Source organism: Octopus sinensis, linkage group LG15, assembly GCF_006345805.1.
Source record: "Octopus sinensis linkage group LG15, ASM634580v1, whole genome shotgun sequence".
NCBI lineage: Eukaryota > Metazoa > Mollusca > Cephalopoda > Octopoda > Octopodidae > Octopus > Octopus sinensis.
Window position 1 is genome coordinate 46137437 of NC_043011.1, and position 26909 is coordinate 46164345.

Consider the following 26909-nt stretch of genomic DNA (forward strand, 5'->3'; position numbering starts at 1 on the left):
GGTGCAGGCATAATTGTGTGGTAAGAGGCTTGCTTCTTAACAACATGGTTCTGGGTTCAGTCCCACTGCATGGCACTGTGGGCAAGTGTCTTCTACTATAGCCTTGGGCCGACCAGAGCCTTGAGAGTGGATTTGGTAGATGGAAACTAAAAGAAGCCCATTGTGTGTGTGCACGCACATATTTTTGTGTCTGTGTTTGTCCCCTTCCCCCACCACTTGACAACCGGTGTTGGTTAGTTTATGTCCCCATAACTTGGTCGCTTGGCAAAAGGAGACTGATTGAATAAGTACCAGCATTTAAGAGAAAATAAGTACTGAGGTCAATTCATTAGACTAAGAATTCTTCAAGGCTGGTACTTATTCAGAGTTACTTTCATAATTTTATTGAATTAGGTGCATATTTTGCCATAAAAGGAAACTGTTGCTATTGATCCATTTTATTCAAGGTAGGTACTGCCTACCTTGCCTACCTAGGCAGCATGTCCCTGCTATATATATATATATATAATATATATATATATATATATATATATATACAGCAGGAATCTTGCAACTCCTATGTAACAAACCCACTCACAAGGCTTTGGTCAGTCCAGGGCTATAGTAAGAGACACTTGCTCAAGTTTCCATATAGTGGAACTGGACCCAGAACCATTTAGTTGGGAACCAAACTTTTTACCACACAGCCGTACCTGCATCTATGTTTAATTCATCATCATTGTTTAACGTCTGTTTTTCCATGCTAGCATGGGTTGGATTAATATTTTAAATTATTTATCAAACATTACAATCATAATTTCAGCAAAACCTTCTCTTTGAATAAACAAAATTTATAGAAGTAGCCTAGTTAATTTATATTGTACTACTGTTATAGGTATATCAATTAATTATCCTACACTGCAGTATCTGGCACTCTGACTATAGAAACAGCACTTAAATGTTATTTACCCACTTGTAGATAAGATACAGTTGACTATTGGTGCACCTGGGAGATATTATTCTAAGCTGAGCACATGAGCATTTGTTCAAGGCTGGAGAAGGCATGACATAAACATTGTAAAGCATGTTCCATTTGAAAAGTTCCTGGCTTTGGGTAAAAGAAAATACAGGAGGATCTGTAAATTATGATTTTGTTCAATATAATCCCTTCCCAGATTCACACACTTATTGCAGGTCCTTCAGTTTTTTAAGCCCTGTAAAAGAACTTGGAAGGTTGGGCCACCAACCAGGCCTTTCAACATACCCTTAAAAAAAAAATAATAATGAAATTATTGTATACAGTGCTCAGGTGCACCCCAACTTGTCAAAAGTGCATATAAAGCATATGCAGTAATGTATAAATGTCTGGAAAGTGAACAATATATGAGTCAGATATATGCTTGTGTGTGTATGGAGGGAAGAAAATCAGGTGTAGTGTTGGCGAATCTCAGGAAGCATGGAAGTTTTGAAGGATGCAATGCTCTGACAACTAACAACTGATGCCGGCAGTTTGTTCCATACTTCAGCAACTCTTAGCATGAAAAAATTTTTCCGAAAGTCATGGGAGCTGTGCTGTTTTCTGACTTTGTAAACATGTCCACAGGTGTTAGACAGGTGGAGTTTGAAAAGGTGCTCAGAGTTATTGTTTGTAAGATGGTTAATAATTTTATGGGTGTCTGCCAAGGAACTTCTCAGCACTCCCCTCATAAAAAAAAAAAAATGTTGAAAAAATATTTAAAATATCACATCACCTAAGGTATGATGTTCACAGAAGAAAGCAATTAGTTGAATTAATACAAAACCAAAGACTAAATTATTACAATTTGAAGAAATATAAAAAGACTTATAGAAAGATTTTGTGATACAATAATCTATTTTTGAACTAATTGATAATTTGATGTAGGTAGTCCTACAACTAGGAAGGACTTTTAGTATAAATCAAGATATACATCATCATCATCATCATCATTATTTAACATCTGCTTTCCATGCTAGCATGGGTTGGACGATTTGACTGAGGGCTGGCGAACCAGATGGATCCAATCTTGATCTGGCAGAGTTTCTACTGCTGGATGCCCTTCCTAACGCCAATCAAAGTAAAATAACTACAGATATGTACCTGAGTAAACTAATAAGTTTGGTTTAGATAATCTGAATGTAAGATAAATAAACATATGTATTTTACGTACTGCTGAGTCTAAGGGAAAGGACAAAAGTCTTTAGTACTAAGGAGCCTCTTGAAACCCGCTAGATTGCTAAGTTTTGGTTAGGCGGCAAGGTGGCAGAATCGTTAGCATGCCGGGCGAAATGCTCAGCGGTATTTCGTCTGCCGCTATGTTCTGAGTTCAAATTCCGCCGAGGTCGACTTTGCCTTTCATCCTTTGAGGGTCGATTAAATGAGTACCAGTTACGCACTGGGGTCAATGTAATCGACTTAATACCTATGTCTGTCCTTGTTTGTCCCCTCTATGTTTAGCCCCTTGTGGGTAATAAAGAAATAGGTATTTTGTCTGCCGCTACATTCTGAGTTCAAATTCCGCCGAGGACGATTTTGCCTTTCATCCTTTCGGGGTCAATTAAATAAGTACCAGTTGCACACTGAGGTCGATATAATCGACTTAATCCATTTGTCTGTCATTGTTTGTCCCCTCTGTGTTTAGCCCCTTGTGGGTAATAAAGAAATAGGTATTTTGTCTGCCGCTACATTCTGAGTTCAAATTCCGCCGAGGACGATTTTGCCTTTCATCCTTTCGGGGTCAATTAAATAAGTACCAGTTGCACACTGAGGTCGATATAATCGACTTAATCCATTTGTCTGTCATTGTTTGTCCCCTCTGTGTTTAGCCCCTTGTGGGTAGTAAAGAAACAGGTTAATGGTTAAATTGCATCTATGAGCATTGATGTTTGGTAAAGATATGTATGTTATAGAATGTTCTGGTTGGATGCACTTGGAAAGATGGATAGGGAAAATGTTGTAGAGGATTACCAAGTTATTAAGTTGCAGTTCATTGCTAAAATATAAGATGTAGGTGTGAATTGTGTATATTTAACTGTGGAGTAAACAAGTTTAAAGAAGTAAAGGCTGTTGTAAGACAAAGTACATTAAAGATTAGAAATTGTTGCTAAATAACTAGATTAATCTTTCTGAAGGAGAAGGATATTTAGTCAACCAAGTATTACATACTTAAGTTTACATTTGTTAGTGTGGAGTGCACTGTAATAGCTGCAGCTTGTTTCATCCTGTTTACTAATCACCCTGATTTAGTTAGTCAAGAAGTTTGCTGATTAACAGATTAAGATGGATATAACCAAACGTGTTGGGGTGGGGAGCACCACCGATGCTGCTGATACATGCAGCAGCCGTAATAGTAATAATATTTTCTAACGTTGATTCTAAATTTTGGCACAAGGCCAGCAACTTCAGGGAAGAGGTTAAGTTGGTTACATCAACCCCAGTACTCAACAGGTACTTATTTTATCAAACCTGAAAAGGATGAAAGACAAAGTTGACCTCAGCTGAATTTGAACTCAGAACACAAAGACAGATGAAACTCCACTAAGCGTTTTGGATTCTGCCAGCTTGCCACCTTATAATATTAACAGCCATAATTGAATGAAAATGTGTGTAATTTGATAGATATAGTCTTTTACTCTTTTACTTGTTTCAGTCATTTGACTGTGGCCATGTTGGAGCACCGCCTTTAGTCGAGCAAATCGACCCCAGGACTTATTTTTGTAAACCCAGTACTTATTCTATTGGTCTCTTTTGCCGAACTGCTAAGTTATGGGGACATAAACACACCAGAATCAGTTGTCAAGCAATGTTGGGGGGACAAACACAGACACACAAACATACATACACACACACACGTCTATATATACATATATACAACGGGCTTCTTTCAGTTTCCATCTACCAAATCCACTCACAAGGCTTTGGTCAACCTGAGGCTACAGTAGAAGACACTTGCCCAAGGTGCCATGCAGTGGGACTGAACCCAGAACCATGTGGTTCGTAAGCAAGCTACTTACCACACAGCCACTCCTACGCCTATCTCAATTCCCTCTGATCAAAACATAGAGGTGGAGAAACTATGAGCTAGAAAATTATAATTGAAATCTAGGGATGTGGGGTATGAAAATAGAACAGTGCCAGTAATAATAGGGGCAAAGGCTCTAGGTATGAAAACATAGGACTGAATATGAAAAAATAGACAGGAAAAACAATAGTATAAAATAAATGAAATGTTTCATCAATGGAATATCCTCATGGGATCAAACAGGGAACTCCATGGATTCAGAATGATCCTTTTTACTGAGGCCATGTATCTTCTCTTAGATGTGTTCTCCATCTTATTGGTGTACTTTGAGAGTAGACCCATTCACTTATGGCATTCTCATAGCTCCCCGTAGAAGGAGATAAGATCTCTCTTTTCATCATAACTTGCCTCTTTAAGACAAATTGATAAGGGCTTGACTAAAGAAGGAAATGCTGCTCCTTGGTCCTTATAAATCTGTCTAACATAGAACCTTTTCTATTATAGCCAACAGATAGAGGAAGACCGCTTGCCCTTATGTCCAAAGGAAGGTGACAGGTCAAGTTTTATGATAGACTTGGTGTTAATAATGATAATAATAGACAGGAGCAATGCCAAATCAAAGATAATTACAAAACCAAAATAAATGGGAAATAAAAATAACATCAAGTCTAGACTATGCAATTGTTATAAAGAGATGACTGACCACATCATTTATGACTGTCCAGTAATTTCCAAGTGTGAGTATTTTTGGATTCATGACTGATTCAGTAGCTATGTCCATCAGGCAAAAGTTTCGCATCGGGGGAAGGGCACAATCCTCTTATGAGAAAAACTAGCTTCTGATGACTGAAAGGGGTTCGAGAAATTGGTATGTTTAATAAAATCACAATGTTTTCCAACTGTTTAAACTTGTCAAAACTACCTTTTGATCTTTACACATTTTTTTTGCCTTGAAGGGCTTAGTTGAACAAATTGACCCCAGCATTTATTTATTGTTTTTTTAAAGCCAGGTACATATTCTGTGGGTCTCTTTTGCCAAAATGATGAAAAGCAATGTTGACTTCATTTGAACTTTGAATATAAAGATGAATGAAATGCTGCTAAGCTCACTGCCAATAATAATAATAATAATAATAATAATAATAATAATATAATAATAATATTAATGATAATAATAATAATAATAATAATAATAATAATGATAATAATAATAATAATAATAATTGTTGTTATCATTAGTCCTAACTTATGTAAAGTCAATACCACCATGACCGATATCCAAACTACAGTGGAGAAGGCTAGCCACTGGATTTGGTTAAAAAGCGACAATGAGCAATGGCGAGAAGAATATTGAGCTTTATTTGATAAACAGTTGATCTAACAAGCGGGGTCTCATATCAGTGAGGGGGGGGGTGCACATTGATGCCGTCGAGAGGTAGGCCCCGAAATGGCGTGCATTCTCTCCTGATGACCCCATACACTTGCTGGCTTCCGGTATGTGGAGTTTTTGACTGGTAGCACTTGCATGTGCAAGTTGTTTGCAAGACAAATAATAATGATAATAACAATAATAATAATAATAATAATAATAATAACAACAACAACAATGAACTTCTCTGCCCTAGGAGTATGGAAAACACTCAGCAAGAAACGGAAGAAAATTTGAAGAAAGAAGGAATAATAATAATAATAATAATAATAATATAATAATAATAACAACAATGAGCTTCTCTGCCCTAGGAGTATGGAAAACACTCAGCAAGAAACGGAAGAAAATTTGAAGAAAGAAGGAATAATAATAATAATAATAATGATAATAATAATAATAATAATAACAACAATGAGCTTCTCTGCCCTAGGAGTATGGAAAACACTCAGCAAGAAACGGAAGAAAATTTGAAGAAAGAAGGAATAATAATAATAATAATAATAATGATAATAATAATAATAATAATAACAACAATGAGCTTCTCTGCCCTAGGAGTATGGAAAACACTCAGCAAGAAACGGAAGAAAATTTGAAGAAAGAAGAATAATAATAATAATAATAATAATAATAATAATAATAATGATAATAATAATGAAAATAATTGCAATGGTGTCATTTAGGTTAGAGTGTAAAAGATGCTAGCCTATCTGCTTACTGATACATGGTTTAAAGAAAATGCAAAGTCAATCTGATAATGAATATTTACATATTTATTCAAGTTATTATGAATCACTAATGTTAAATAAATGACAACAAATTCCTCCTGTAAATCCAAGGTGTGAAAGAATTCTATTCAATACTGAATCTATAGAATATAAGAAATAAAAGCAAAATAAACTTGCAAAATGTTAAACTGAATTTAACTTGCAGTTTCCAAAGCAACAACAAGATTCATTGCTGTACGTGTAGAACAAGATAAAAAAAACTATAACAGGTTTTAAGCAGCGTGTAACAACATAATATACATGTTTCACAAAATACAAACATCTCCAAAAGACCCAAACACATTTATAAGAGTATGGGAGACCAATAGAGACAGGAGTAACAAAATGTTAAGGAAATCTGTGAACAGAAGAGATGGAAAGGTTGGAAACAGATTGAGTATGGCATGTCTGTCTGTCTGTCTATCTATTTATCTGTCTATCTATCTATCTATCTATCTATCGATCTATCTATCTATCTATCTATCTATCCTTTTATTCTTTTACTCGTTTCAGGCATTTGACTGTGGCCATGCTGGAGCATCACCTTGAAGGGATTTTAATCAAATGAATTGACCCCTGGATGTATTTATTCTGTCATTCTCTTTTGCTGAACTGCTAAGTTACAAGGATATAAACACACCAGCATCAGTTTCCAAGCAATGGTGGGGGCGGGACAAACACACACACATACATATATATATATATATATATATATATACATACACACATTACGGGCTTCTTTCAGTTTCCGCCTACCAAATCCACTCATAAGGCTTTGGTCAGCCTGAGGCAATAGTAGAAGACCTTGCCCAAAGTGCCACACAGTGGGACTGAACCTGGAAGCATGTGGTTGGGAACCAATTTTCTTACCACACAGCCATATCTGCAATACATATATATAAATACACACACACACACACACACACACATATATATATATATTCGATGTGGAAAGAAATTGAGACAGAATCTGTGCATTAAAGACATCAACTAAAGTATGCAGGAGAGACAACTGCTTGCTATGACATGTGATTCAAGTTGATGACATGTGCTCATGGAAACCATTCCATATATCAAGTGTAGGAAGTACCAACGAGGGGTGAAATTAAATGTCATTATGTGAAAATATATAATAAAGAGATGGGTGTAATATGTCACAATGGAGACCAATTCAACCATGTCAATAAAGATAAACATAGTGAGATGCTGATGGTGGTGGTGGTGATGAAATAAGTGGTGATGGTGGGGTCATTGCATGTAATTAATTAATTATTACTTAGAAATAGAAACAGAATTCTAGAAATATTTATGTTTAGAAATTGATGTTATAATTTAATTAAAAAAATGATGGTGGTGGTGGAATTTAATCAGCTTATTCTATGATTTAGTTCAGTAAATTCCTTTAAAAGTATCATCAGACTGGATTAAAATTAATAAAAACAATATTTTCCCCCACCCTTTTCTTTCTCCTGCAACAGTGCAATAAAGCAATATTCACTGAATGTAATTAGATAATTATTGGAATAAAATTTTTTAAATATACAATAAGATAAAACAAACTAACATTTTAATTATGACATATTTGAAATGGATGTTAACGAGCAATACGATATCACATTTGGTTTCTAAAAATCAAAACAAACAAACGAACATATTAAAAACAAGACAGAACTGAGATATATGCATCTTGTGTGAAAACTTACGGCTGGATATTGCAGAATTAGAATCACGGCATGGATCTTGGAACTTTCGAAAGCATAAAGATTGTATCCAATGACTAATTTTTCTTTTAATATCTTTCCTCAATTTAGGATTTAAAAGGTCTTTCACACCAAGCACCTCCATCTTAATCAGTGTTTTCACTTTTTTGCTCTCACTAAACTTTTCATTCTGACTTATATCTACTTTTGATGTTGTTTTTTTCTGTTTTTTTTTCTTGAAAAGTTTTTCGATAATTATGTCTATCTGTCCAGTTGGTTGGCTATCTTTTGTATTTTTTTTTGTTTTTAATTTGCTTTGTAGTATTTTTCCTTCTTTCCTCCTGTCTATATACATCTATAATTTTCCTTTGATGGCTATTATTTGCTATTGCCAAGCCAATTAGCGAATTGGCATCCCAAAGCTTATTGGTTCAGCTTCGTCTGTCAATCTGACATGATGATATGTATCTATTCATAGTGAGCAGATTGCTTCCACTGCCATCAGTGTGTGAATGAAATCCCAATGTAGAAAGTTCAGAGAATAACTTAAGCAGACATAGTTACATAGGCTATATAACAGAGACGGGTATGTGTGTGCGAAAGAGAAAGTGAGAGACAGAAAGTGTATATATGTATATAAATATAATAAATATGCTTGTATATATATATATGTGTATATATATGAAACAGTAAAACATGAAATGAGAGTAAAAACTATAATTTCAGACTATTCCTCAGTTGGGGAGAGTGATAACTGAATTCCTGTTAGAAAATAATAAAAGAATAGGTTTCCCCCTTCATTTCTACTGATGTTTGACTAAAGTTCATTTGAGTCTTAGTTGTCCGAAAGTAAAAAGAGAAAAATTTTCAAAATAGATTAAATCAATAGGATCGATAATGATTTTTGTAGCAAAGTAATTGTTGACATGTGTAAGTGTGTGTGTGTGCATGCACATATATTTGTATATATGTCTATACATACATGCACAAAATATGTTTGTGTATGTATATATACTTACATGATAATACATGCATACACATACACTCATCTATATATATATGTATATATATATGGGCACAAATACACACACACATACATAAGCACATATAAATTACATTCAGACACATAAAGATGTATATATATATATATATATATATATACATATAGTTGTGTATATATATATATATATATATATATATATGTGTGTGTGTGTGTGTGTGTGCGTGTGTGCATGCACAATTTCACCAACCCATTTCTCCTTGAGAGAAAAAGTGTGTGTGTATGTGTGTAAGTGAACATGTGGTCAAACATCTATAACTAATATTTATTACTAATATGTCTATGTGTATATATATATGTAGTTAATTATGTAAGCAGTCTTACACATGGCTACATCATACATATATATATATATATATATACTCTGATATGCACATATACACAAACATTTTCACATCTCCTCAATCTTGCCATGCATATCCATCCAAAGGGAATAAATCAATTTCCTTTCAGGTAAAATATTTGGCAGACTGTCTAGAAAAAAATAAATAAAATAAAAAAAAAATACATATATATATATAAAAAATTGAAAATAAATATAAAATCAAATCTTAGATATAGGAGTGAATAATAATAATAATAATAATAATAATAATAATAATAATAATAATAATAATAATAATAATAATAATAATAATAATAATAATAATAATAATAATAATAATAATAATAATAATAAATATTAAGAAAGAAAAGGAACAATGAAAGTGAATAAAAAAAGGGAAGGAAACCTGCAGAAATTAGGTTGAATAATAAATCGATCTTTTGATTTCAACAGACTTGTATAGTTTTGTACTTTACAGTAAGATAAAGCAATTATTTTAATTATTTCACACAAAATAAAGAAAACTCTTGCTACTCCCATACCCTCTGTCTTACTTGATAGGTGAGCCAATTCATGTGAATTCCTAAGATTGCCTCCTTTGCTGCAGCAACTAATACATTCAGTCTACAATCACATCACGAATAACAATCAAGCCAGTAAATTATGCCTGGTGAAAAGGTCTGTCAGTTTAGCTATATTTATAAGAAAATTTTATTAACCCAAAGAAAGGCTTCTTAAATACACCACTGACTATATTTATCCACATCTTGGCAACAAAAGCAGGTCAGAAAACACTTGTTTTGTTTTGTTTTTCGGGGGGTTTTTTTTTGTTATAGCAGTGTAGTCTTTTGCTTGCATTTATTGAGTCTGTACTTTAGAATAACTTGTTTACAAGTGCTGGTACTAATAGGCAAGACTTTACTCATCCACATTTATTTTACAACCAGTGAACCAACACAGACACTGTCATTCTTTTGTTTCTCCTATCATGCAGATACCACAGTCACAGCTCATTTGAATTGTGCAACCACCCACACCCATTTGATACCCCTGTCTCTTTCCATTATACAAAGCATCTTGTTTCTGTCTTTCCATTCAGACCGTACCTTTCAAAAACTCTCTGTCAACATTAATTAAAAATTTTCTCTCCAATCTGCTGGGTTTGCTCATCATCACCTAAATCAGCCCCATCAAGATTATCCCCTTGAGAACTTAAAATTGTTTGCGAAGCTATTAAAAAAGGGCAATGGGAAATTGTTTCCAAATATTGTCTCTTGAACCTTATTGTCACTAAATATGGTGAGGTATTTAATGGTGCTCCAACACTGCAGTCAATGGGTTAGGTATGAAAAGAAATATATAAAATACTTCTAGAAAACAATGTAAGTGAAATTACATTTTGCTGTCTTAAAAAAACCAAAAAAACTGTTGGTCTGTGCCACCAAGCAATAGCAACATGAATAAAAAAGAATTTGATGATGATCAAGATATGGCTTTTATTGCTAATAATGTGAAACACTAAAATATTAAAAAAAAACCCGTAAAATATAAAAATGTATTATGTTTTAGGTTAATAGCTTTAGTTTGTTCTGAAAAATCACTACTAACAGACTATAAAAAGTTAGTTGAGCCACTGTATTACTAGAGAGGACAAATTAAAAAATTACAAAAAAAATATGACAAATTTTTCACAGAGATATTCAATCTCCTATTGTGCCTTTCACAAAGGAAAAGCCATATAAAGTATATACATCAGATTTTGGAAATCACGCCATAGTGACTTCCTGGGTTTACTAGGAAAAAAGAGGGAAAAGGTTGGAAAACCATAGGGGAAAGCAAGAAAGTTAGGAAAGAGGGAAAAAAATTGAATGAACTGAAAGTAAAGGCTGGAATGTTTTCACACACACACACACACAAAAAAAAAAGAATGGTACCCTGCTCTCCTGGAATACTTGAACTTGATGGTAATTTAAACATAAACTGCAGCCAATTTGATTTTATACTGAATCTAAAAGAGGACAAAACAAGTACTGTCCAGATTGAGAAGCTAGAGGGTCAATACCCTACAGGGTAAAAGGCAGTCTCTTGACAGCTATGGCATCTCTGTCCATGAAGTTTGGGACTTTTCACAGCTCAGTTAAAGCCAGAACATTCATGGGCAATTTCAGAGATTATAGTGATCACAGTGAAAGGTGGTCAGAGTTGGTGTGGTTTTTTGATCTTATCTTGGTGATCGTTTCTCATCCATGTCAGTGAGTAGCTTGACATTGTTTTTTTAAAAATTTAATTGACCCATTTCAATTAAATTTATGTCCTACTCCCACCTAACACATTTACAGATACATCTAACATGTTTTGTAATCCTTTTTGTAATGGGCTACTGTGGCAAATGAAGAAAGGATTGTTATTGATGTTATTATTGCTATTAAAAGTGGGTGGTGGATGCGAAGGTGGGTGGAGTTTCAGACAAAATGCTGTGGAGTATTTAGTCATATACTTTTATATCACAAGTTCAAATTTTGCCAGGGTCAGCTTAGCTATCTTCTTAGATGATGAAATAAAGTACCAGTGTAATACAATAGTTGACTGTTCCTCCAACACCACCAAATTTCTGGTTTTGTGAGAAACTGGCGGAATTATTGGAACATCAGACAAATGCCTTGTGGTACTTAGTTATGGTATAGACTAATTTTCTTACATCAAAATTGTTGTTCTTGTATTTAAATCAGAAACAGGTGTTACTTCTGGGTTTGTGCCTAAATTAGAAATTATTTAAATTATTATTACATTCTCATTCTCAGTTGAAATCTTGCCAAGGTCAACTTTGCCTTCCATTTTATCATTTTTTTTTTGTCCTTTTGTTTAGTCTGATGGAAGAGTCGGTGATTATGGTCTTTGCAGGCCCTTCAAGACTCATGGGTTTGATGCCATTAATGTACCATCTAAACTGTTGTAGATCAACATCTGAATAAAAAGACATGAAAAAGGAGAAGGTTCAAGAGGGCCAAAGTTCTTGGGAGAAAGGACTGGTCATAATGGATAGAATAGGGCCCAGGAGCTATGATGCAACAAGAATGACAAGTGATGGACAAACAAGTGAGTGAAGGTTGTGTAAATAGTGGAGGTACAAAACCAGCCAATAAGTGAGGGCAAAGTTACCTTTCAAGTCGTGCTGACTCACAAGGGCCTATTTCCTGGTTTCTGTGGCATATATATTCATCACCTGGATGGGACGCTGGTCCATCACAGAATTACTCATTTTTGCCAGCTGAGTGGATTGGAGCAATGTGAAATGATGTGTTTTGCTCAAAAACCATGTGTCACCTGGTCCATGAAATGAAATCCCAATCTTACGATCATAAGTCCAACACCCTAACCACTAAGCCCTGTGCCTCCACCAGCCAATGCTGAGGAGCAGATGTTATTTTGGTAGTGATAGAAAAGACAGGGAGAAGTGACACAGAGAAGAAACAGCATGCATGTGGGCCAGAGACTGGAGTGTGTCCATTAGTGATTCAATATGATTTGAAACATAAATTCAAACCTACCAATAGTCCTACAAAGCCCCAAAATGGGAAACATATTAAACAAATACTGCATAAAAAACAGTAAATGACAAGACAAAAACCTGAAGAAACAACTAACTAGAGCGAAATTCTCATCAGAAACTAAAACCGAATTCTTTGTAAAAGAGTGTGGAGATGGTAGATGTGGAATCTATTTGTATTCATGTAACATTTTCTTCGTTTTCTCATTTTTTTTGTCTGTGTTGTTGTACACATTCGCGTGCTTTCTTCCAAAAATTTAAGGCTCTTAGCTTAGATTTTTGGGGCCTACCAATTTCTAACAGTCTCAAGTGTAATAGACGGAAACTGTAATGATAATTGTAAGCTTGACTGATGAATAGAGGGGTCACGAATGACCTGTCCTGTCTGTCTTTGTATCGTCTATCTGTCTGTATGCTTTTGTTGTCATCTGTTACATTCTTATTCCATTTTTTCGATTTATATATATATATATATATATATATATATAGGTTATAAGAGATAATGGTGTCATTGAGACCCAAAGGTGTCAGGTAATGCTGAATAAGTGCTATAGACAGACCATAGTTAAGTTCCAGATTTGGTAATATTGCGAATAAAGGGTTCAACGTTGGTGCTATGTCAGCATGTGTATACACACACACACACACACACACACACACACATGTATATATTGACCAAAAATAAAAATAAATATTATTAACACACATATATATACTCATACATGTATCATCAACATAATATAATGCCCATTTTCCATGCTGGCATGTGTTGGACGGTTTTGACAGAAGCTGGCCAACAGATTAGCTGCCCAGGCTCAAAGTCTCTTTTGGCATGGTTTCTTTCTACAGCTGGATGCCCTTCCTAGTACCAACAACTTTACAGAGTGTACTTGGTACTTTTACACAGCACTGGCACAGATGTGTCTTTGTGGAACAGGTACACATGCTTTTTATGCAGCACCAGCTCCCAAAACAAAAAATATATAGATATTTAGATATATATATACATATAATTGTGTGTATATGTTTATGTATATATAATTATATATACACACACATTTATATAATCAAATATATGTGTATGTGTCTTCTGGGATCTCAGGCATCCTCCATCCGATTGTAATCAAATTTGTTATGTAGATACCGACAGTATCAGGGCGTGTATAAATCTTGAAAAAATTACAAAAATTGATTCCAGGTGAGAATGCGATCGATAAAGCCGTGGGAACGTGCATTTGTATGCGCAAGTACATCAGTCGAAATCCGTCTTTTGTTGGCGTCTCAATTATAGGTTAAACCAGTGTTTCTCAAAGGGGAGGCCAATGGGACAGTCGGACAAGTTGTTTTGAGAAAATTTGGTTTAAATGTTTGACAACTCAGCACCGTCCATTGGACGGGGGGGGGGCGTTTTGCTCGTATGTATATATATATATATATATATATATATATATATATGGAGAGAGAGAGAGAGAAAGACTCAAACACTAACATGTGTATACACATGTATTTATACAAATATATAAACATTCTTCTCAACATTTTGAGATTTATACCATAATGTCTGCAGTACATAAATATTTTTATATACTTTACAACTTTTATATTAATGCATGCATGCATGTACACACGCACACACACACACACACAAACACACACACAAACACATACACACACAAGTACGCTTTGTTTTATAGAAGCCAAAACAAACTTCATAAACTATTACTCAAAGTTTCATGCCACCGAAATTCATTAGACAGCTGTGATAATTCAGTCTTATAAAATTTTTTTATCTTTTTTTTTGTGTATATTCTTTTACTTTTGTTTCAGTTATTTGACTATGGCCATGCTGGAGCACGGTCTTAAAGGGTTTTTAGTTGAAGAAATTGTAGCCCTAGTACTTACGCTATCAGACTCTTTTGCCAAATTGCTAAGTTACGGCGATGTAAACATACCAACATCAATTGTCAAGTGATGGTGGGGGAACAAACATCAACACAAAGACACACACACACTATATATATATACGATGGACTTCTTTAATTTTCCATTTACCAAATCCACTTACAAGGCTTTGATCAGCTGAAGGCTAATAGAAGACACTTGCCCAAGGTGCTATGCAGTGGGACTGAACTCAAAACCATGTGGTTGGGAAGCAAGCTTCTTACCACACAACCATGCCTACACCTATATATTTAAACATTTAGATATATATTGATATATTATCGTATACAGACACACACACACACAGATGGTGTGTGTATGTGTGTGGGAATGTGAATGTGCATTCAGGAGGGAAAGGGGAAGGGATAAATAGGGACTCACGTACACGCATCCATTCATACATATACTTAAACACGCATCATTTGAAACAATCTCAGTTAATAACTTCATATCTGGGAGAGAAGAGTTCAATAGTTCTATATAATGCTGCTGTAGTTATAAACCTAGTAACAAGGTTGAGAAAGTTGTATGGATTGTGAATACTCAATGAAGAAAATAAATGTGATTTTACTCAATATTATTTAAATGCCTAAAACAAATTAAGTAGAAAATAACAAAAAAACAAACATAAAACAAAAGTAAAAGTGTAGAGAAAGTTTCTGAAACTTCTTTTATGTTGAATTAGTATGATTCCTAGTTAGAGTAATTTCACTTCATTTATTTTGCTGTTGGCTTTATGAAAATCACTTAAGATCATGCACTCCTATTTCTCATTTCTTATAAATGTTTACTCCTCTGCTTATATGCCAAATTAGGTACAAATTCAGTTTTATTTATTTTTTTTTTTTTGTATATACGAAATGCAAATCAAATATATATGGACTGAAATAAAATAACAATGTTATACGAACTTTATACATCATGTGCACCACACAAATGCACATACAATCTCTCATAAACATACCCATATATATATGAATATATATAAGCATATATATGAATATATATATATATATATATAAGGTGACATAGGGTGGTATAGTTTGCATGAAACATTGTCTGATGTATATGTTATGTTTTACTAATTTTTTAAACACAAAATAATGCTGGTTATAAAAATTAATATTACCTGTTGATTGATGGTTTGTACTCCTATGCGGTATTTCAGTATATTTATATATGTGTGTGTGAGGTGTGTGCATGTGTGCATGTGTATATATGTGTGTGATTAAGTTGATTTTTATATTACATATAACTTACATAAAGACAAGCATTAATTAATGTGTGTGTGGTGTGTGTGTATATATATATATATATATATATATATATATATATATATATATATATATACACATTTATGTATATACATGTATACATATATATAAGAAAAATAAGAAAACAGTGATAAATCAATTAATAATTATATTTATTAATTACAAAACTAGACATAATCTCTAATTATTACCTTATTTTTGAATATTAAATCAAATATTCAAAATAAATAATAGGTAATAAACTTGTAAATTCATCAGATATTATTATCCCTTAAGGAGGTTTTTAACCTTTAATTGAACTATATTATATATATATGTATATATATATATATATATATATAAGAATCAACACCTCCTCATGGACCTATTTCTACACATCTGTTATAAATATGAAAATAAGAAAAGCACATCTCTTTGTCTATACACATATGAAATATATGAAGCAAGACGGGCAAAAAGAAAAAAAAAAAAAAGAAAGTCTGTCAATGAACGATTCATTAAGAAACACAGGAACAAACTTTATAACATAAAAATTGTTAAAATGAGTCAAATTTGAAATGAAAATACCGTATTTTTTATGAGCGGATTCAACTGCAACGTGAGCTTGCACATTTGTGTGCATACTGTCCTTACTCTGGTGGCCGGAAGAAACGAAAAAGTAAGCCAGTCTGATTCTGAAGTTTGACTTGAAGAGATTAAGAGATTAGCGAGTCTGGATTTCAGATTTTAGTTTCAGACCAGAGAACTGTGAATGTCAAGAATTGCAGATTATAAGATCAGGTCAGAAGAAATTTAGACCTAATTATGAGTTTTATAAGTGAGTCCGAATTGTAGATTTGTCCAGTTGGATATGTGAACATAAATGAGTCTTGGATATTTTAGCTCCTTTATTTATAAGTATCCTCTTATATTTCAACTTTCGTATTGAAATAGTCTCAAAAACTAAGATAAAAAGACAACTGCAGCTTGATGTTTTTTATTTTTATTGTATTGAAGTTTGTGTTTTTTTTATAGATTGATCATCCTCTTATTTTGTAGTTATGCTAATTTTATTTCTATTTGTGTGTGTGTGTGTCTTGCTCTCTACATGTGTGTGAGTGTGTATCACTTTCTTTCTCTCTCTCTCTCTCACACATACATTCTCTCTTTCTTACTGTTTCTCTCTCTCTCTCTTACAGTATATATATATCTCTCTCTCATAAGTCCTTATTACTGTCTCTCTCTCTCTCTCTCTCTCTATTACAGTATCTCTCTCTCTTATATGCTCCCTCTCTCACTTATACACACTCTCTTGCTCTCTCTCTCACTTACACACAATTTCTCTCTCTCTTATATATTCTTGCTCTCTCTCTCTCTCTCTCTCTCTCTCTCTCTTACACACAGTCTCTCTCTCTTTTATATATTCTCTATCTCCCTATTATACCCTCTCTCTCTCTCTTACACACAATCTCTCTCTCTCTCTCTCTAGTTACCTTAGATTAAACTTGATCAGTAAATACATATTGAGTAAGATTAACATCTATCTCTCTATCTTTTACTAGTTCTCATTGTCTGTTATTTTTTATATTTGCTTAATCTGCCTACCTATCTATATTTTTTTTTCTTTTCCAGTAGTTTTAAAACTAATGAAAAAAAAACAAAAAAGAACAAAACATAGAAAGTAAACGGAAGAGGAATTAAAGAAGAAACAAAATAAACTAAATAAATATAACAAAAAAACCCCCACTTTGGAATTAAAAAAAAACAACCAGCATAAAATAACATTTCTACAGAGGCATACATATTAGTAAAAAAAAAAAAATAATAACAATAACCTAACAACAAAAAAGTAAAATAACAGAACTGTGAGCTATTGTTTTTAGTTAACTCACACTTAGAAAACAAAATACCAAGATATGATATTCAGCAATCTTTCAATGAATCCATTGTAGCAATAAAAAATATAAAGCAAAGAATAAAATCTAAAAAAAAAAAATATATAAAAAAAAAAATAATAATAATAATAATAATAATAATAATGATAATAATGATGATGATGATAATGATAAAAAGAAGTAAAATGATAATGGTTATGATGATAAAATGTAAAGAACAAAAAAAAAATTGAGATGATGCGAATATGGAAAACAAAAAACAGAGAAAATTATAGAAAGACATCATTGATATGAGTGAATGAATTTTATCAGTGATTTTAAAGAAAGTTCTTTTTTATCTTGTTTTTCCTTCATCAGTTATGGAATTATATAGCATTATATAGCTTATTAATTTAAAAAGGAAATCCCTCTCTCTTCTTGCTCTCTCTCTTTCTCTCTCCTCCTCCTTTTCATGCACTCATTCACACACTCTCCCACTCAGTTACTCTTTCTCCCTCTCTCTCTGTCGTTTCCCATTTCTCTCTCTCTCTTTCTCTCTCTCTTTCTTGCTTTCATTTTCTCACCCTAGATTAAAGTTGCCTTCTGTTTTAAGAATATTGATCCACATTAACTGTGATATCTATGTGCACGTGTCTGTGAGTGTGTGTATGTTTGTGGATTGGCGGGTGTATGTTTGTGTGTGTTTATATGTATGCATATTTGTGAGTGTGTGTATGTATGTATGATCTGTTTGTGTATGTGTCTACAATACAACAGCTTTTATTGACATTTTCCTCATTAATAACAATAATGTTGATTACGATGATGATGATGATGATGATAATGATAATGATAGTAATGATCAAGAAGATGATGGTGTCAATGATGACCTTAGTACTTGAGAGGTATCTATCAAATCGATGCCAGAAGGATGGTTGATAAACTTAATCCTGGTTACATTTGAACTTAACTTAAGGTATTTTCCCAGCACTTGATCAACCCTCCTAATCCACCGCTCCAATAATGTAGTTTCTTGTTTAGGAACAAGGTCAGAAACTTTGGTAAGTGAACAGTCAAGTATGTATACCATGGGGCACACCAGACTGGTGGTTATTTTATCAATAAGTAAGGATGAAAGACAAAGTCGACCTCAGCAGTATTTAACTCAGAATAAAGGGACATAACTAAATACTGTAAGTTTTTTTTTTTTTGTTTAATCCAACACACAAGCATATTTTTGTGGGTGAAAAACAGTCAGTTGTACCAACTCCATGGGGCAATGCTTTTCCTTACAGACTCACCAAATACAGAAACAAGGGGGAAAAAATCAAAAACGTCTTGGTACTGATTTTATTAACTCTGGAAAGGTAAATCAACTTTGGTGGGATTTGAACTCATAATGTAAAAGGTCATAACTTAATATCTCAGGCTATTTTATCATGTATTATAATTGCACTATACACAGCCATATACCATGTACTATGCATCCATGTATCAATGTACTATGTATCCTTATACTATGTATGCATATACTTATGCATCCAATAGTATACAAGTCAAACCTCCATTAATTTTATGAAAACTCCCTCTGACAACATGTGTGCTTCACTCTTGACCAATCTTTGAGACTTCCAGTTCATTGGATCCGTTATCTTTCATTTCCTTTGATCAGTAACTTCCCATCAGATTGCAGTATTACTACAAGTGTTGATTGGTCTCTTCCCGGTCATCATTTTATCAATTCCAGTGTGAACCAGAGTACAATTTTGTCCTTCCTTTCGTCCATCTATTCACTACTATATTTTCTGCCACATCCACCAATACCCACTCTTACACATGGCTCTTACCATCGTTCCTCCCTAATATGCTTCTATCATACATCATCCACTCCCAATCTGGACATCATATGCAAAACTTGTTTCTTTCAGCAGCAACAAAACACCAGTGCTACTCATATCAAGAAAACATTATCGCACAACACCCCGCCCCTTAACCATAAACAGTACTTAAGCACAGCATTCTTATGTGCTACAAATGTTGGGTCTCAAAATCATTGTGGATCTCTCCAGATGAAACAACATCCTTAACATAACTAGGACCATGTACCAATAACTGGCCCTTCTCTTCAGGAAGAAGATACTTTGAGTTATTATATTTTCTCTATTAGTCAACTTGTCCATTAAATACTGTATATCAGAAATCGCTGTTATGAGTAAAATGTGTCCTAGAATACTCTGAGACTCTCTGTGTAACGAAAAGTGAAAGGAGGGGTGGGGAAGACAAGATAAAGCAAAAATCAATTACTTTTGGTAAAAGTAGAAACTTCAGTCTAAGAAATTCTGTTTAGCTTTTTGCATTAAATAAAACAATTTGAAAATATAAAGGCAGGGATGAAAAGATTATATCTCTAATGCTGAGAGTTAAACATAATGCTGTCTCTTTTTTTGAGCACCAGCATAGCTATGTGGTAGGAAGTCTGTTGGCACCTTGGACAAGTGTCTGCTACTAGAGCCTGAAGCAAACCAAAGCCATTTGAGTAGATTTGGTAGATGTAAACTGAAAGAAGCCTGTCATATGTGGGGGGGAGGGAGCTGTTTGCATCAATGTTTGTCCCCCACTACTGCTTGACAACAGGTACTGGTACATTTTTCATCCTTTCGGGGTCGATAAATTAAGTACCAGTTACGCACTGGGGTCGATATAATCGACTTAATACCTATGTCTGTCCTTGTTTGTCCCCTCTGTGTTTAGCCCCTTGTGGGTAATAAAGAAATAGGTACTGGTACATTTAGGTCCCTGTAACTTAGCAGTTTGGCAAAAGATACTGATGGAATAAGTACCATGCTTTTAAAACAAAAAGAGAGTACTGGGTGGGGGTGGAGGTGGGGTGAGTCAATTCATTCGACTAAAATTGTTCAAGGCAGTGCCCCAGTATGGCCACAATCTAATGAATGGAACAAGTAAAAGATTAAAGATACCGGCCTATTTACGTCTGACAATATTCCTGTTCATGAATGAATACGAGAGAAATGGTAAGCAAGATTGGCTTCACTCACTGCCCAGATTATTGGAAATGATCCAAAAATTCCTAATAATGCCATGAACTCATAAATTATCTTCAACAATAAACATCAATCATACTAGTGTTACTAGCATCACGACTGTAAGCAAACTAAGCAACAGTATTTTACAACTTGCTGTTGTTGTAAACAAGAAAAGAAACAGGAATATTAGGGAAAGGTGCACTGTTTGACCTCACTAATCTAATTGGTTTCACGTAATGAAGCAAAGCTCAAAGCACTGCACACACACACGTGTGTGTGTGTTAAATTGTAATAAAAACGATTGTACATTAAACTGAAGGACTACTCTTTTACTCTTTTACTTGTTTCAGTCATTTGACTGCGGCCATGCTGGAGCACCGCCTTTAGTCGAGCAAATCGACCCCGGGACTTATTCTTTGTAAGCCGAGCACTTATTCTATCGGTCTCTTTTGCCGAACCGCTAAGTGACGGGGACGTAAACACACCAGCATCGGTTGTCAAGCAATGCTAGGGGGACAAACACAGACACACAAACACACACATATATATACATATATACGACAGGGTTCTTTCAGTTTCCGTCTACGAAATCCACTCACAAGGCATTGGTCAGCCCGGGGCTATAGCAGAAGACACTTGCCCAAGATGCCACGCCGTAGGACTGAACCCGGAACCATGTGGTTGGTAAGCAAGCTACTTACCACACAGCTACTCCTGCGCCTATATTTTTTGTGAAGTATTAGGTTGTCTGGAAAGTTTGTGCCAATTTTTAAAGGAAAGAAAAAGGTCAATAAATACTTGCCATTACATTTTTAATCAACCAAATATGAACCATTTAGTTGCACAATCCGTCTCCATCTTTCCTTTAACTTGAAAAATACCCAGAATTGTGGTGGTTTCATGGCAAAGAATTCATCAAGGTATCTTTTTATGTCATCCAAGGAATTGAACTTTTTACCATTAAGATTATTCTGCAGAGATCTAAATAAGTGGAAATCCGAAGGAGCAATATCTGGGGAATATGGAGGGTGAGGTAACACATCCCAGCTGAGCTGCAGCAATTTTTATCTGGTTCACAAAGCATCAAGTGCCGAAAATGAACTTTCTTATCTTCCATTTTAAAGGGTTACAGAATTAACACAGGTTATAGGAAAAGATAGCTTAAACTGTGCTCTAAATGGAGGTGTAGTCAAATCCTATTTTATGGACACAACCATGTTCTAAAATAAGTTGAAATATAAGCTACTATAAATCGGCACGAACTTACCGGGCAACCCAATACATATTATTCTTTAACAAGAATAGTATTGACAGTGACTTTGAAGTTTTGACCAGCTAAGCCATCAAACTGTTTTTCTTAAAGAATCATCAGTATGTGTGTGTGTATATATATATCATTGCTATTATGTTAAACTGTCGTATGTCCAAATTTTGCCAAATGTTTTTTTTTTTTCAATATTTATTTTTGCATGCAATAGCTGGTTCTTTTGGTCAAACTATCGTACCACCAGCTGTTTCAGATATGCCAAGATATCAAAAATTGTCAAAGTGTAGTACAACAGTTTTGCTATGGAATGGTGAAAGCATTCTTTTTTTAATTTTTTGTAAAACCATTTTGGACTTACGACACCTTTGCATAATAGCAATGATGTATATATTTATATATCATCATAATCATTATTTAAAATCTATTTTCCATGCTGGCATGGATCATATATATATATATATATAATATATATATATATATATGTATGTGTGTGTGTGTGTTTGTGTGTGTGTCTATGTGTGCATATATATATATATATATATATATATATATATATATATATATATATATATATATATATGTATATGTATATATATATTATATATATATATATGTATATATATATATATATATATATATGTATATATCCATAAATCAATAAATTTTTCACATCTGAATGCATCTTGATAATTCCTTAATTTGTTAAGAAGACTGTTGGGAGGATTAATAATAAGGTAAGCTTTATGAAGAACAAATCTGAATCATTTACATATTCATCTAATCATGGAAACGGTAAGACTGCAAATTTAAATGCGTTACATTATGTAATTAAATAACTTTATATTCTGAGTTTAAGAATTACCAGGATTAAATTATGATTTTTCATTCCTGAGTAAGAGAGGTAAGCATCAGACCAGACATATTTCTTTCATAATACTTATTAGAAATTTCCTGTGCATTCTAGCAACACTATTTTCAAATATGTATTCTACCCACACTAAAAACAATTTCAGAGTTTCAGATTCTTTTTTGTTTGGATAATTTGAGAAGTAATGGAAAAATTTGATGCAGACATGAAATATTAATAAATTCCCAAGAGAATGATTCCTCCAGTCAGAAGAAAGTATCTTTCTTACTATTATTATTATTGGGAGCTTCTTTCATTGAATTCAAGAATGCTGATAAGCAAAGTTAGTTCTAAGAGAGCCTGGAAATCTTAATATAGTCCTTTAGCATTTAAACTGGCCATATTTGGCTAAATAAGGAGCTAAAGGAACAAAACCAAGCAGTCCATCTGATAGAGTATGATACTCTAATATCTGGTTTATCTTGACCCTGTTTTAATAACAACAAATATCGAATACCTGCTCAGAGTTTTAATGAATGGGATAAATGATGTGTATAGAAAATGGCTTAAGTGTGTCAGAAAATACAGGAGGAAATGCTTTTCCTTATCAATACAGCATTTCTGATTAATTTGATTGATTGCTGCACAGAGATTCATCAATATCAATAATGAATCTATTTATAAATCATAATTTTGCAACAATAACAACATTGTTAACATTGGTAGAAGGCCAAATTTCGTAGAGAATAGAAAAGAAGTCTCTGACAAAGGAAAGAAGAAAATTCAAAGAGTTCAGTATGGAGGACTTTTTACCTCAAATAAATACTATCACCACACTGCTGAAAGTAACTACAGAAAGTATGCCATTGTAGAAGGACAGAAGTAGTATACCTGGAATCCTTCTAAGACACAAACCTCTCTATGGATGGCATTTCTGATGCCGTCCATAAATATGAATGAGAAAATATCGCAACCAATATAAATATGATGAATAAGAAAATATCGCAACCAATGGCTTCATTCTTTATATCTTGAAGCAGAAAAGGGAATATTCATTTGAAGACCAAATCTTATACAAATTTGGCCCTCTTCAGAATAGAATAAGCGGCCCAGAAGGGTTGGCCAATATATCTGCAAGTTCCCATGAAAAAATGTGATATGAATATCACCTAGATCCAATTACTGTCAAGCGATGTTGTGGAGACAAACACAGACACACAAACATATACACACACACACATACATATATATATATATATGACAGGCTTCTTTCAGTTTCTGTCTACCAAATCCACTCACAAGGTTTTGGTCGGCCCAAGGCTATAGTAGAAGACACTTGCCCAAGTTGTCATGCAGTGGGACTGAACCCGGAACCATGTGGTTGGTAAGCAAGCGACTTACCACACAGCCACTCCTATGCCTATAATTAATAATTACCTACTGGTAATTATTAATGAAAGGAAAATATTTCTACAAAGTTACCAATCAGATGTTCCATGAAGTAGAATCGTAGAATTGTGATTCCCTTAAGTTTCAATCTTTTGTGTCATTAAAAACAGAAATTGTAGTTTACTCTTTTACTTGTTTCAGTCATTTGACTGCGGCCATGCTGGAGCACCACCTTTAGTCGAGCAAATCGACCCCAGGACTTATTCTTTGTAAGCCCAGTCTCTTTTGCCAAACCGCTAAGTGACGGGGACGTAAACACACCAGCATCGGTTGTCAAGCAATGCTAGGGGGACAAACACAGACACACAAACACACACACATACGTGATATATATATATACATATATACGACGGGCTTCTTTCAGTTTCCGTCTACCAAATCCACTCACAAGGCATTGGTCGGCCTGGGGCTATAGTAGAAGACACTTGCCCAAGATGCCACGCAGTGGGACTGAACCCAGAACCATGTGGTTGGTTAGCAAGCTACTTACCACACAGCCACTCCTGTGCCTTGTATAAGAAAAATGAAAGACTTCATATCTAACAAAAAAAAAAAAAAATCAATTTTCTGACTGCATTGGTTATTATACTAAATATGCAACTTCTAATAGTGGATATTGTAAGGAAAGATGATCAGATTAAACTAATCAGCTTTAAGAAACTAAGCAGGAAAACAAAAAAAGTCAAATAGAACATGTTAAAATAAATATTCACTTTCAAAGTATTTCTTTTTTAAGAGTACACTTGAAAACTTAAGAGTACACGGAAATGCTGCAGCGACCTGAGACTGCATTTCAGAATTACACATATAAAGGCTAACAAGGATTTTGAACTACTGTACACATGTGTGTGCCCACAGTCTCATAGACTTTATGATAATCTGTGAAAGAATGTGTTCAAATTTCTACGCAGCCTAACAAACAAAATATTGTGTACCGGTGTGTTTCTACACAAACACACTGGTATCTTTCATATCAAAACACGGAGGGATAAGTATTTGACTTCAGAGACAAATCGACATTGATTAGTAAATTGATGTACACACACACACACACACACACACATACACACACATGTTAGTGTTAAGAAAACAAGAGAAAACGTATTCAATATCAAGACTAGAATATAGATTAACTCTCTAATGGTTGCTGGTGACCAAATGATATATAATATAAAACACACTTGCACGCACACACACACACACACACACACACACATACACACACATGTTAGTGTTAAGAAAACAAGAGAAAACGTATTCAATATCAAGACTAGAATATAGATTAACTCTCTAATGGTTGCTGGTGACCAAATGATATATAATATAAAACACACTTGCACGCACACACACACACACACACACACATACACACACACACAGAGTCTTCAATGGTACTTTATATAACAGTCCCATAGAAAGGGAAGTCCTGAGGACATAGAACAATGGTTTCAAATAGCTTAAATGGACAACTGAAAGAGAGCAAACACTTTCAAGAAAAGAAGAGATCAGAAAGAGAAACCAGGGCTATAGAAAATGTATAAAAGGAATCTTAAAAGTGTTTCTATTAATTTGATAAAAAGTTAGCACCAGCAGGGATTACAAAGTAGGGCCAGCATCTCAAGGAGACAACTCAAACTGCAGAACAATAAAATTGGAAGGGAAATACTGAAAAAGCTTTTTAAAGTGTTTTAACTTTGACTCTAGAACACATAGAGATAAATCAACCAGATGTAGCTTTTGACACATAGGGAAGTGGCAACCATTACGTTGAATGATATAAAGAAGGAAAATGTAATATCAGTCATAGATTAATTGAATTTAAACTTGGTCTCAGGCCTCAATGGGCACCCAAGTAGTTCTCTTAACTCTTTAGCCTTCAGATTAGCCTGCCAAATATAATATTTTTTTAATCAAATTGTTTTGAATTAATCATGCATTATCTTGTATCTTAGTGGTTTAAATGATGTGATTGTTTATTTTGAGCATGTCAGCATAAGTTGGGTGTGAGAGGTTTGATATGGCCAGTTTGAATGTAAAACATGAAGAATATTTAGGCTGGATTTGACCAGTTTAAATGCTAAAGGGTTAAAAACCTATCATCAGGCTTTAGCTAAACTACTTCAGGTACTTTTCTAAAGCTTCCTGGCAAGTGGGAAATACCCCTAAAAGTTGAGGGAAGGCATATTCATAAAGGAGGAAGCAAAAGAGCCTCTAAAAATTTACAAACCTATCTTTCTAATTTCAGATACCGGCAAAGTCATGGAATGAATTATCAAATGGAATCTGGTTATGTTCTAAGACAATAACTTGGTAACTGGTAACTTGGTAACTACAGCATCACAACTGGGAGATGAAACTGTTACTCAACCATTCAAATAAGGTTGTGGTAT

General features: G+C 34.0%; 1 protein-coding gene across 6 annotated transcripts in view; it reads right to left on the bottom strand.

Annotated features, from left to right (window-relative positions):
* LOC115219879 (Kv channel-interacting protein 4) overlaps nucleotides 1–26909 on the bottom strand; it is a 448057-nt gene that overhangs the window by 267013 nt on the left and 154135 nt on the right. The window contains exon 1 of one of the 6 annotated variants that reach the window (XM_036509689.1): nucleotides 7916–8478. The exons of 2 other annotated variants lie outside the window; for them this stretch is intronic. In XM_036509689.1, the coding sequence (XP_036365582.1) occupies nucleotides 7916–8267 (352 nt within the window). In that variant the 5' untranslated portion in view covers nucleotides 8268–8478. Of the gene's footprint in view, nucleotides 1–7915; nucleotides 8479–26909 lie in introns of those variants that run through there. 3 more of the 6 variants (XM_036509688.1, XM_029790179.2, XM_036509690.1) reach the window with 3 other exon arrangements.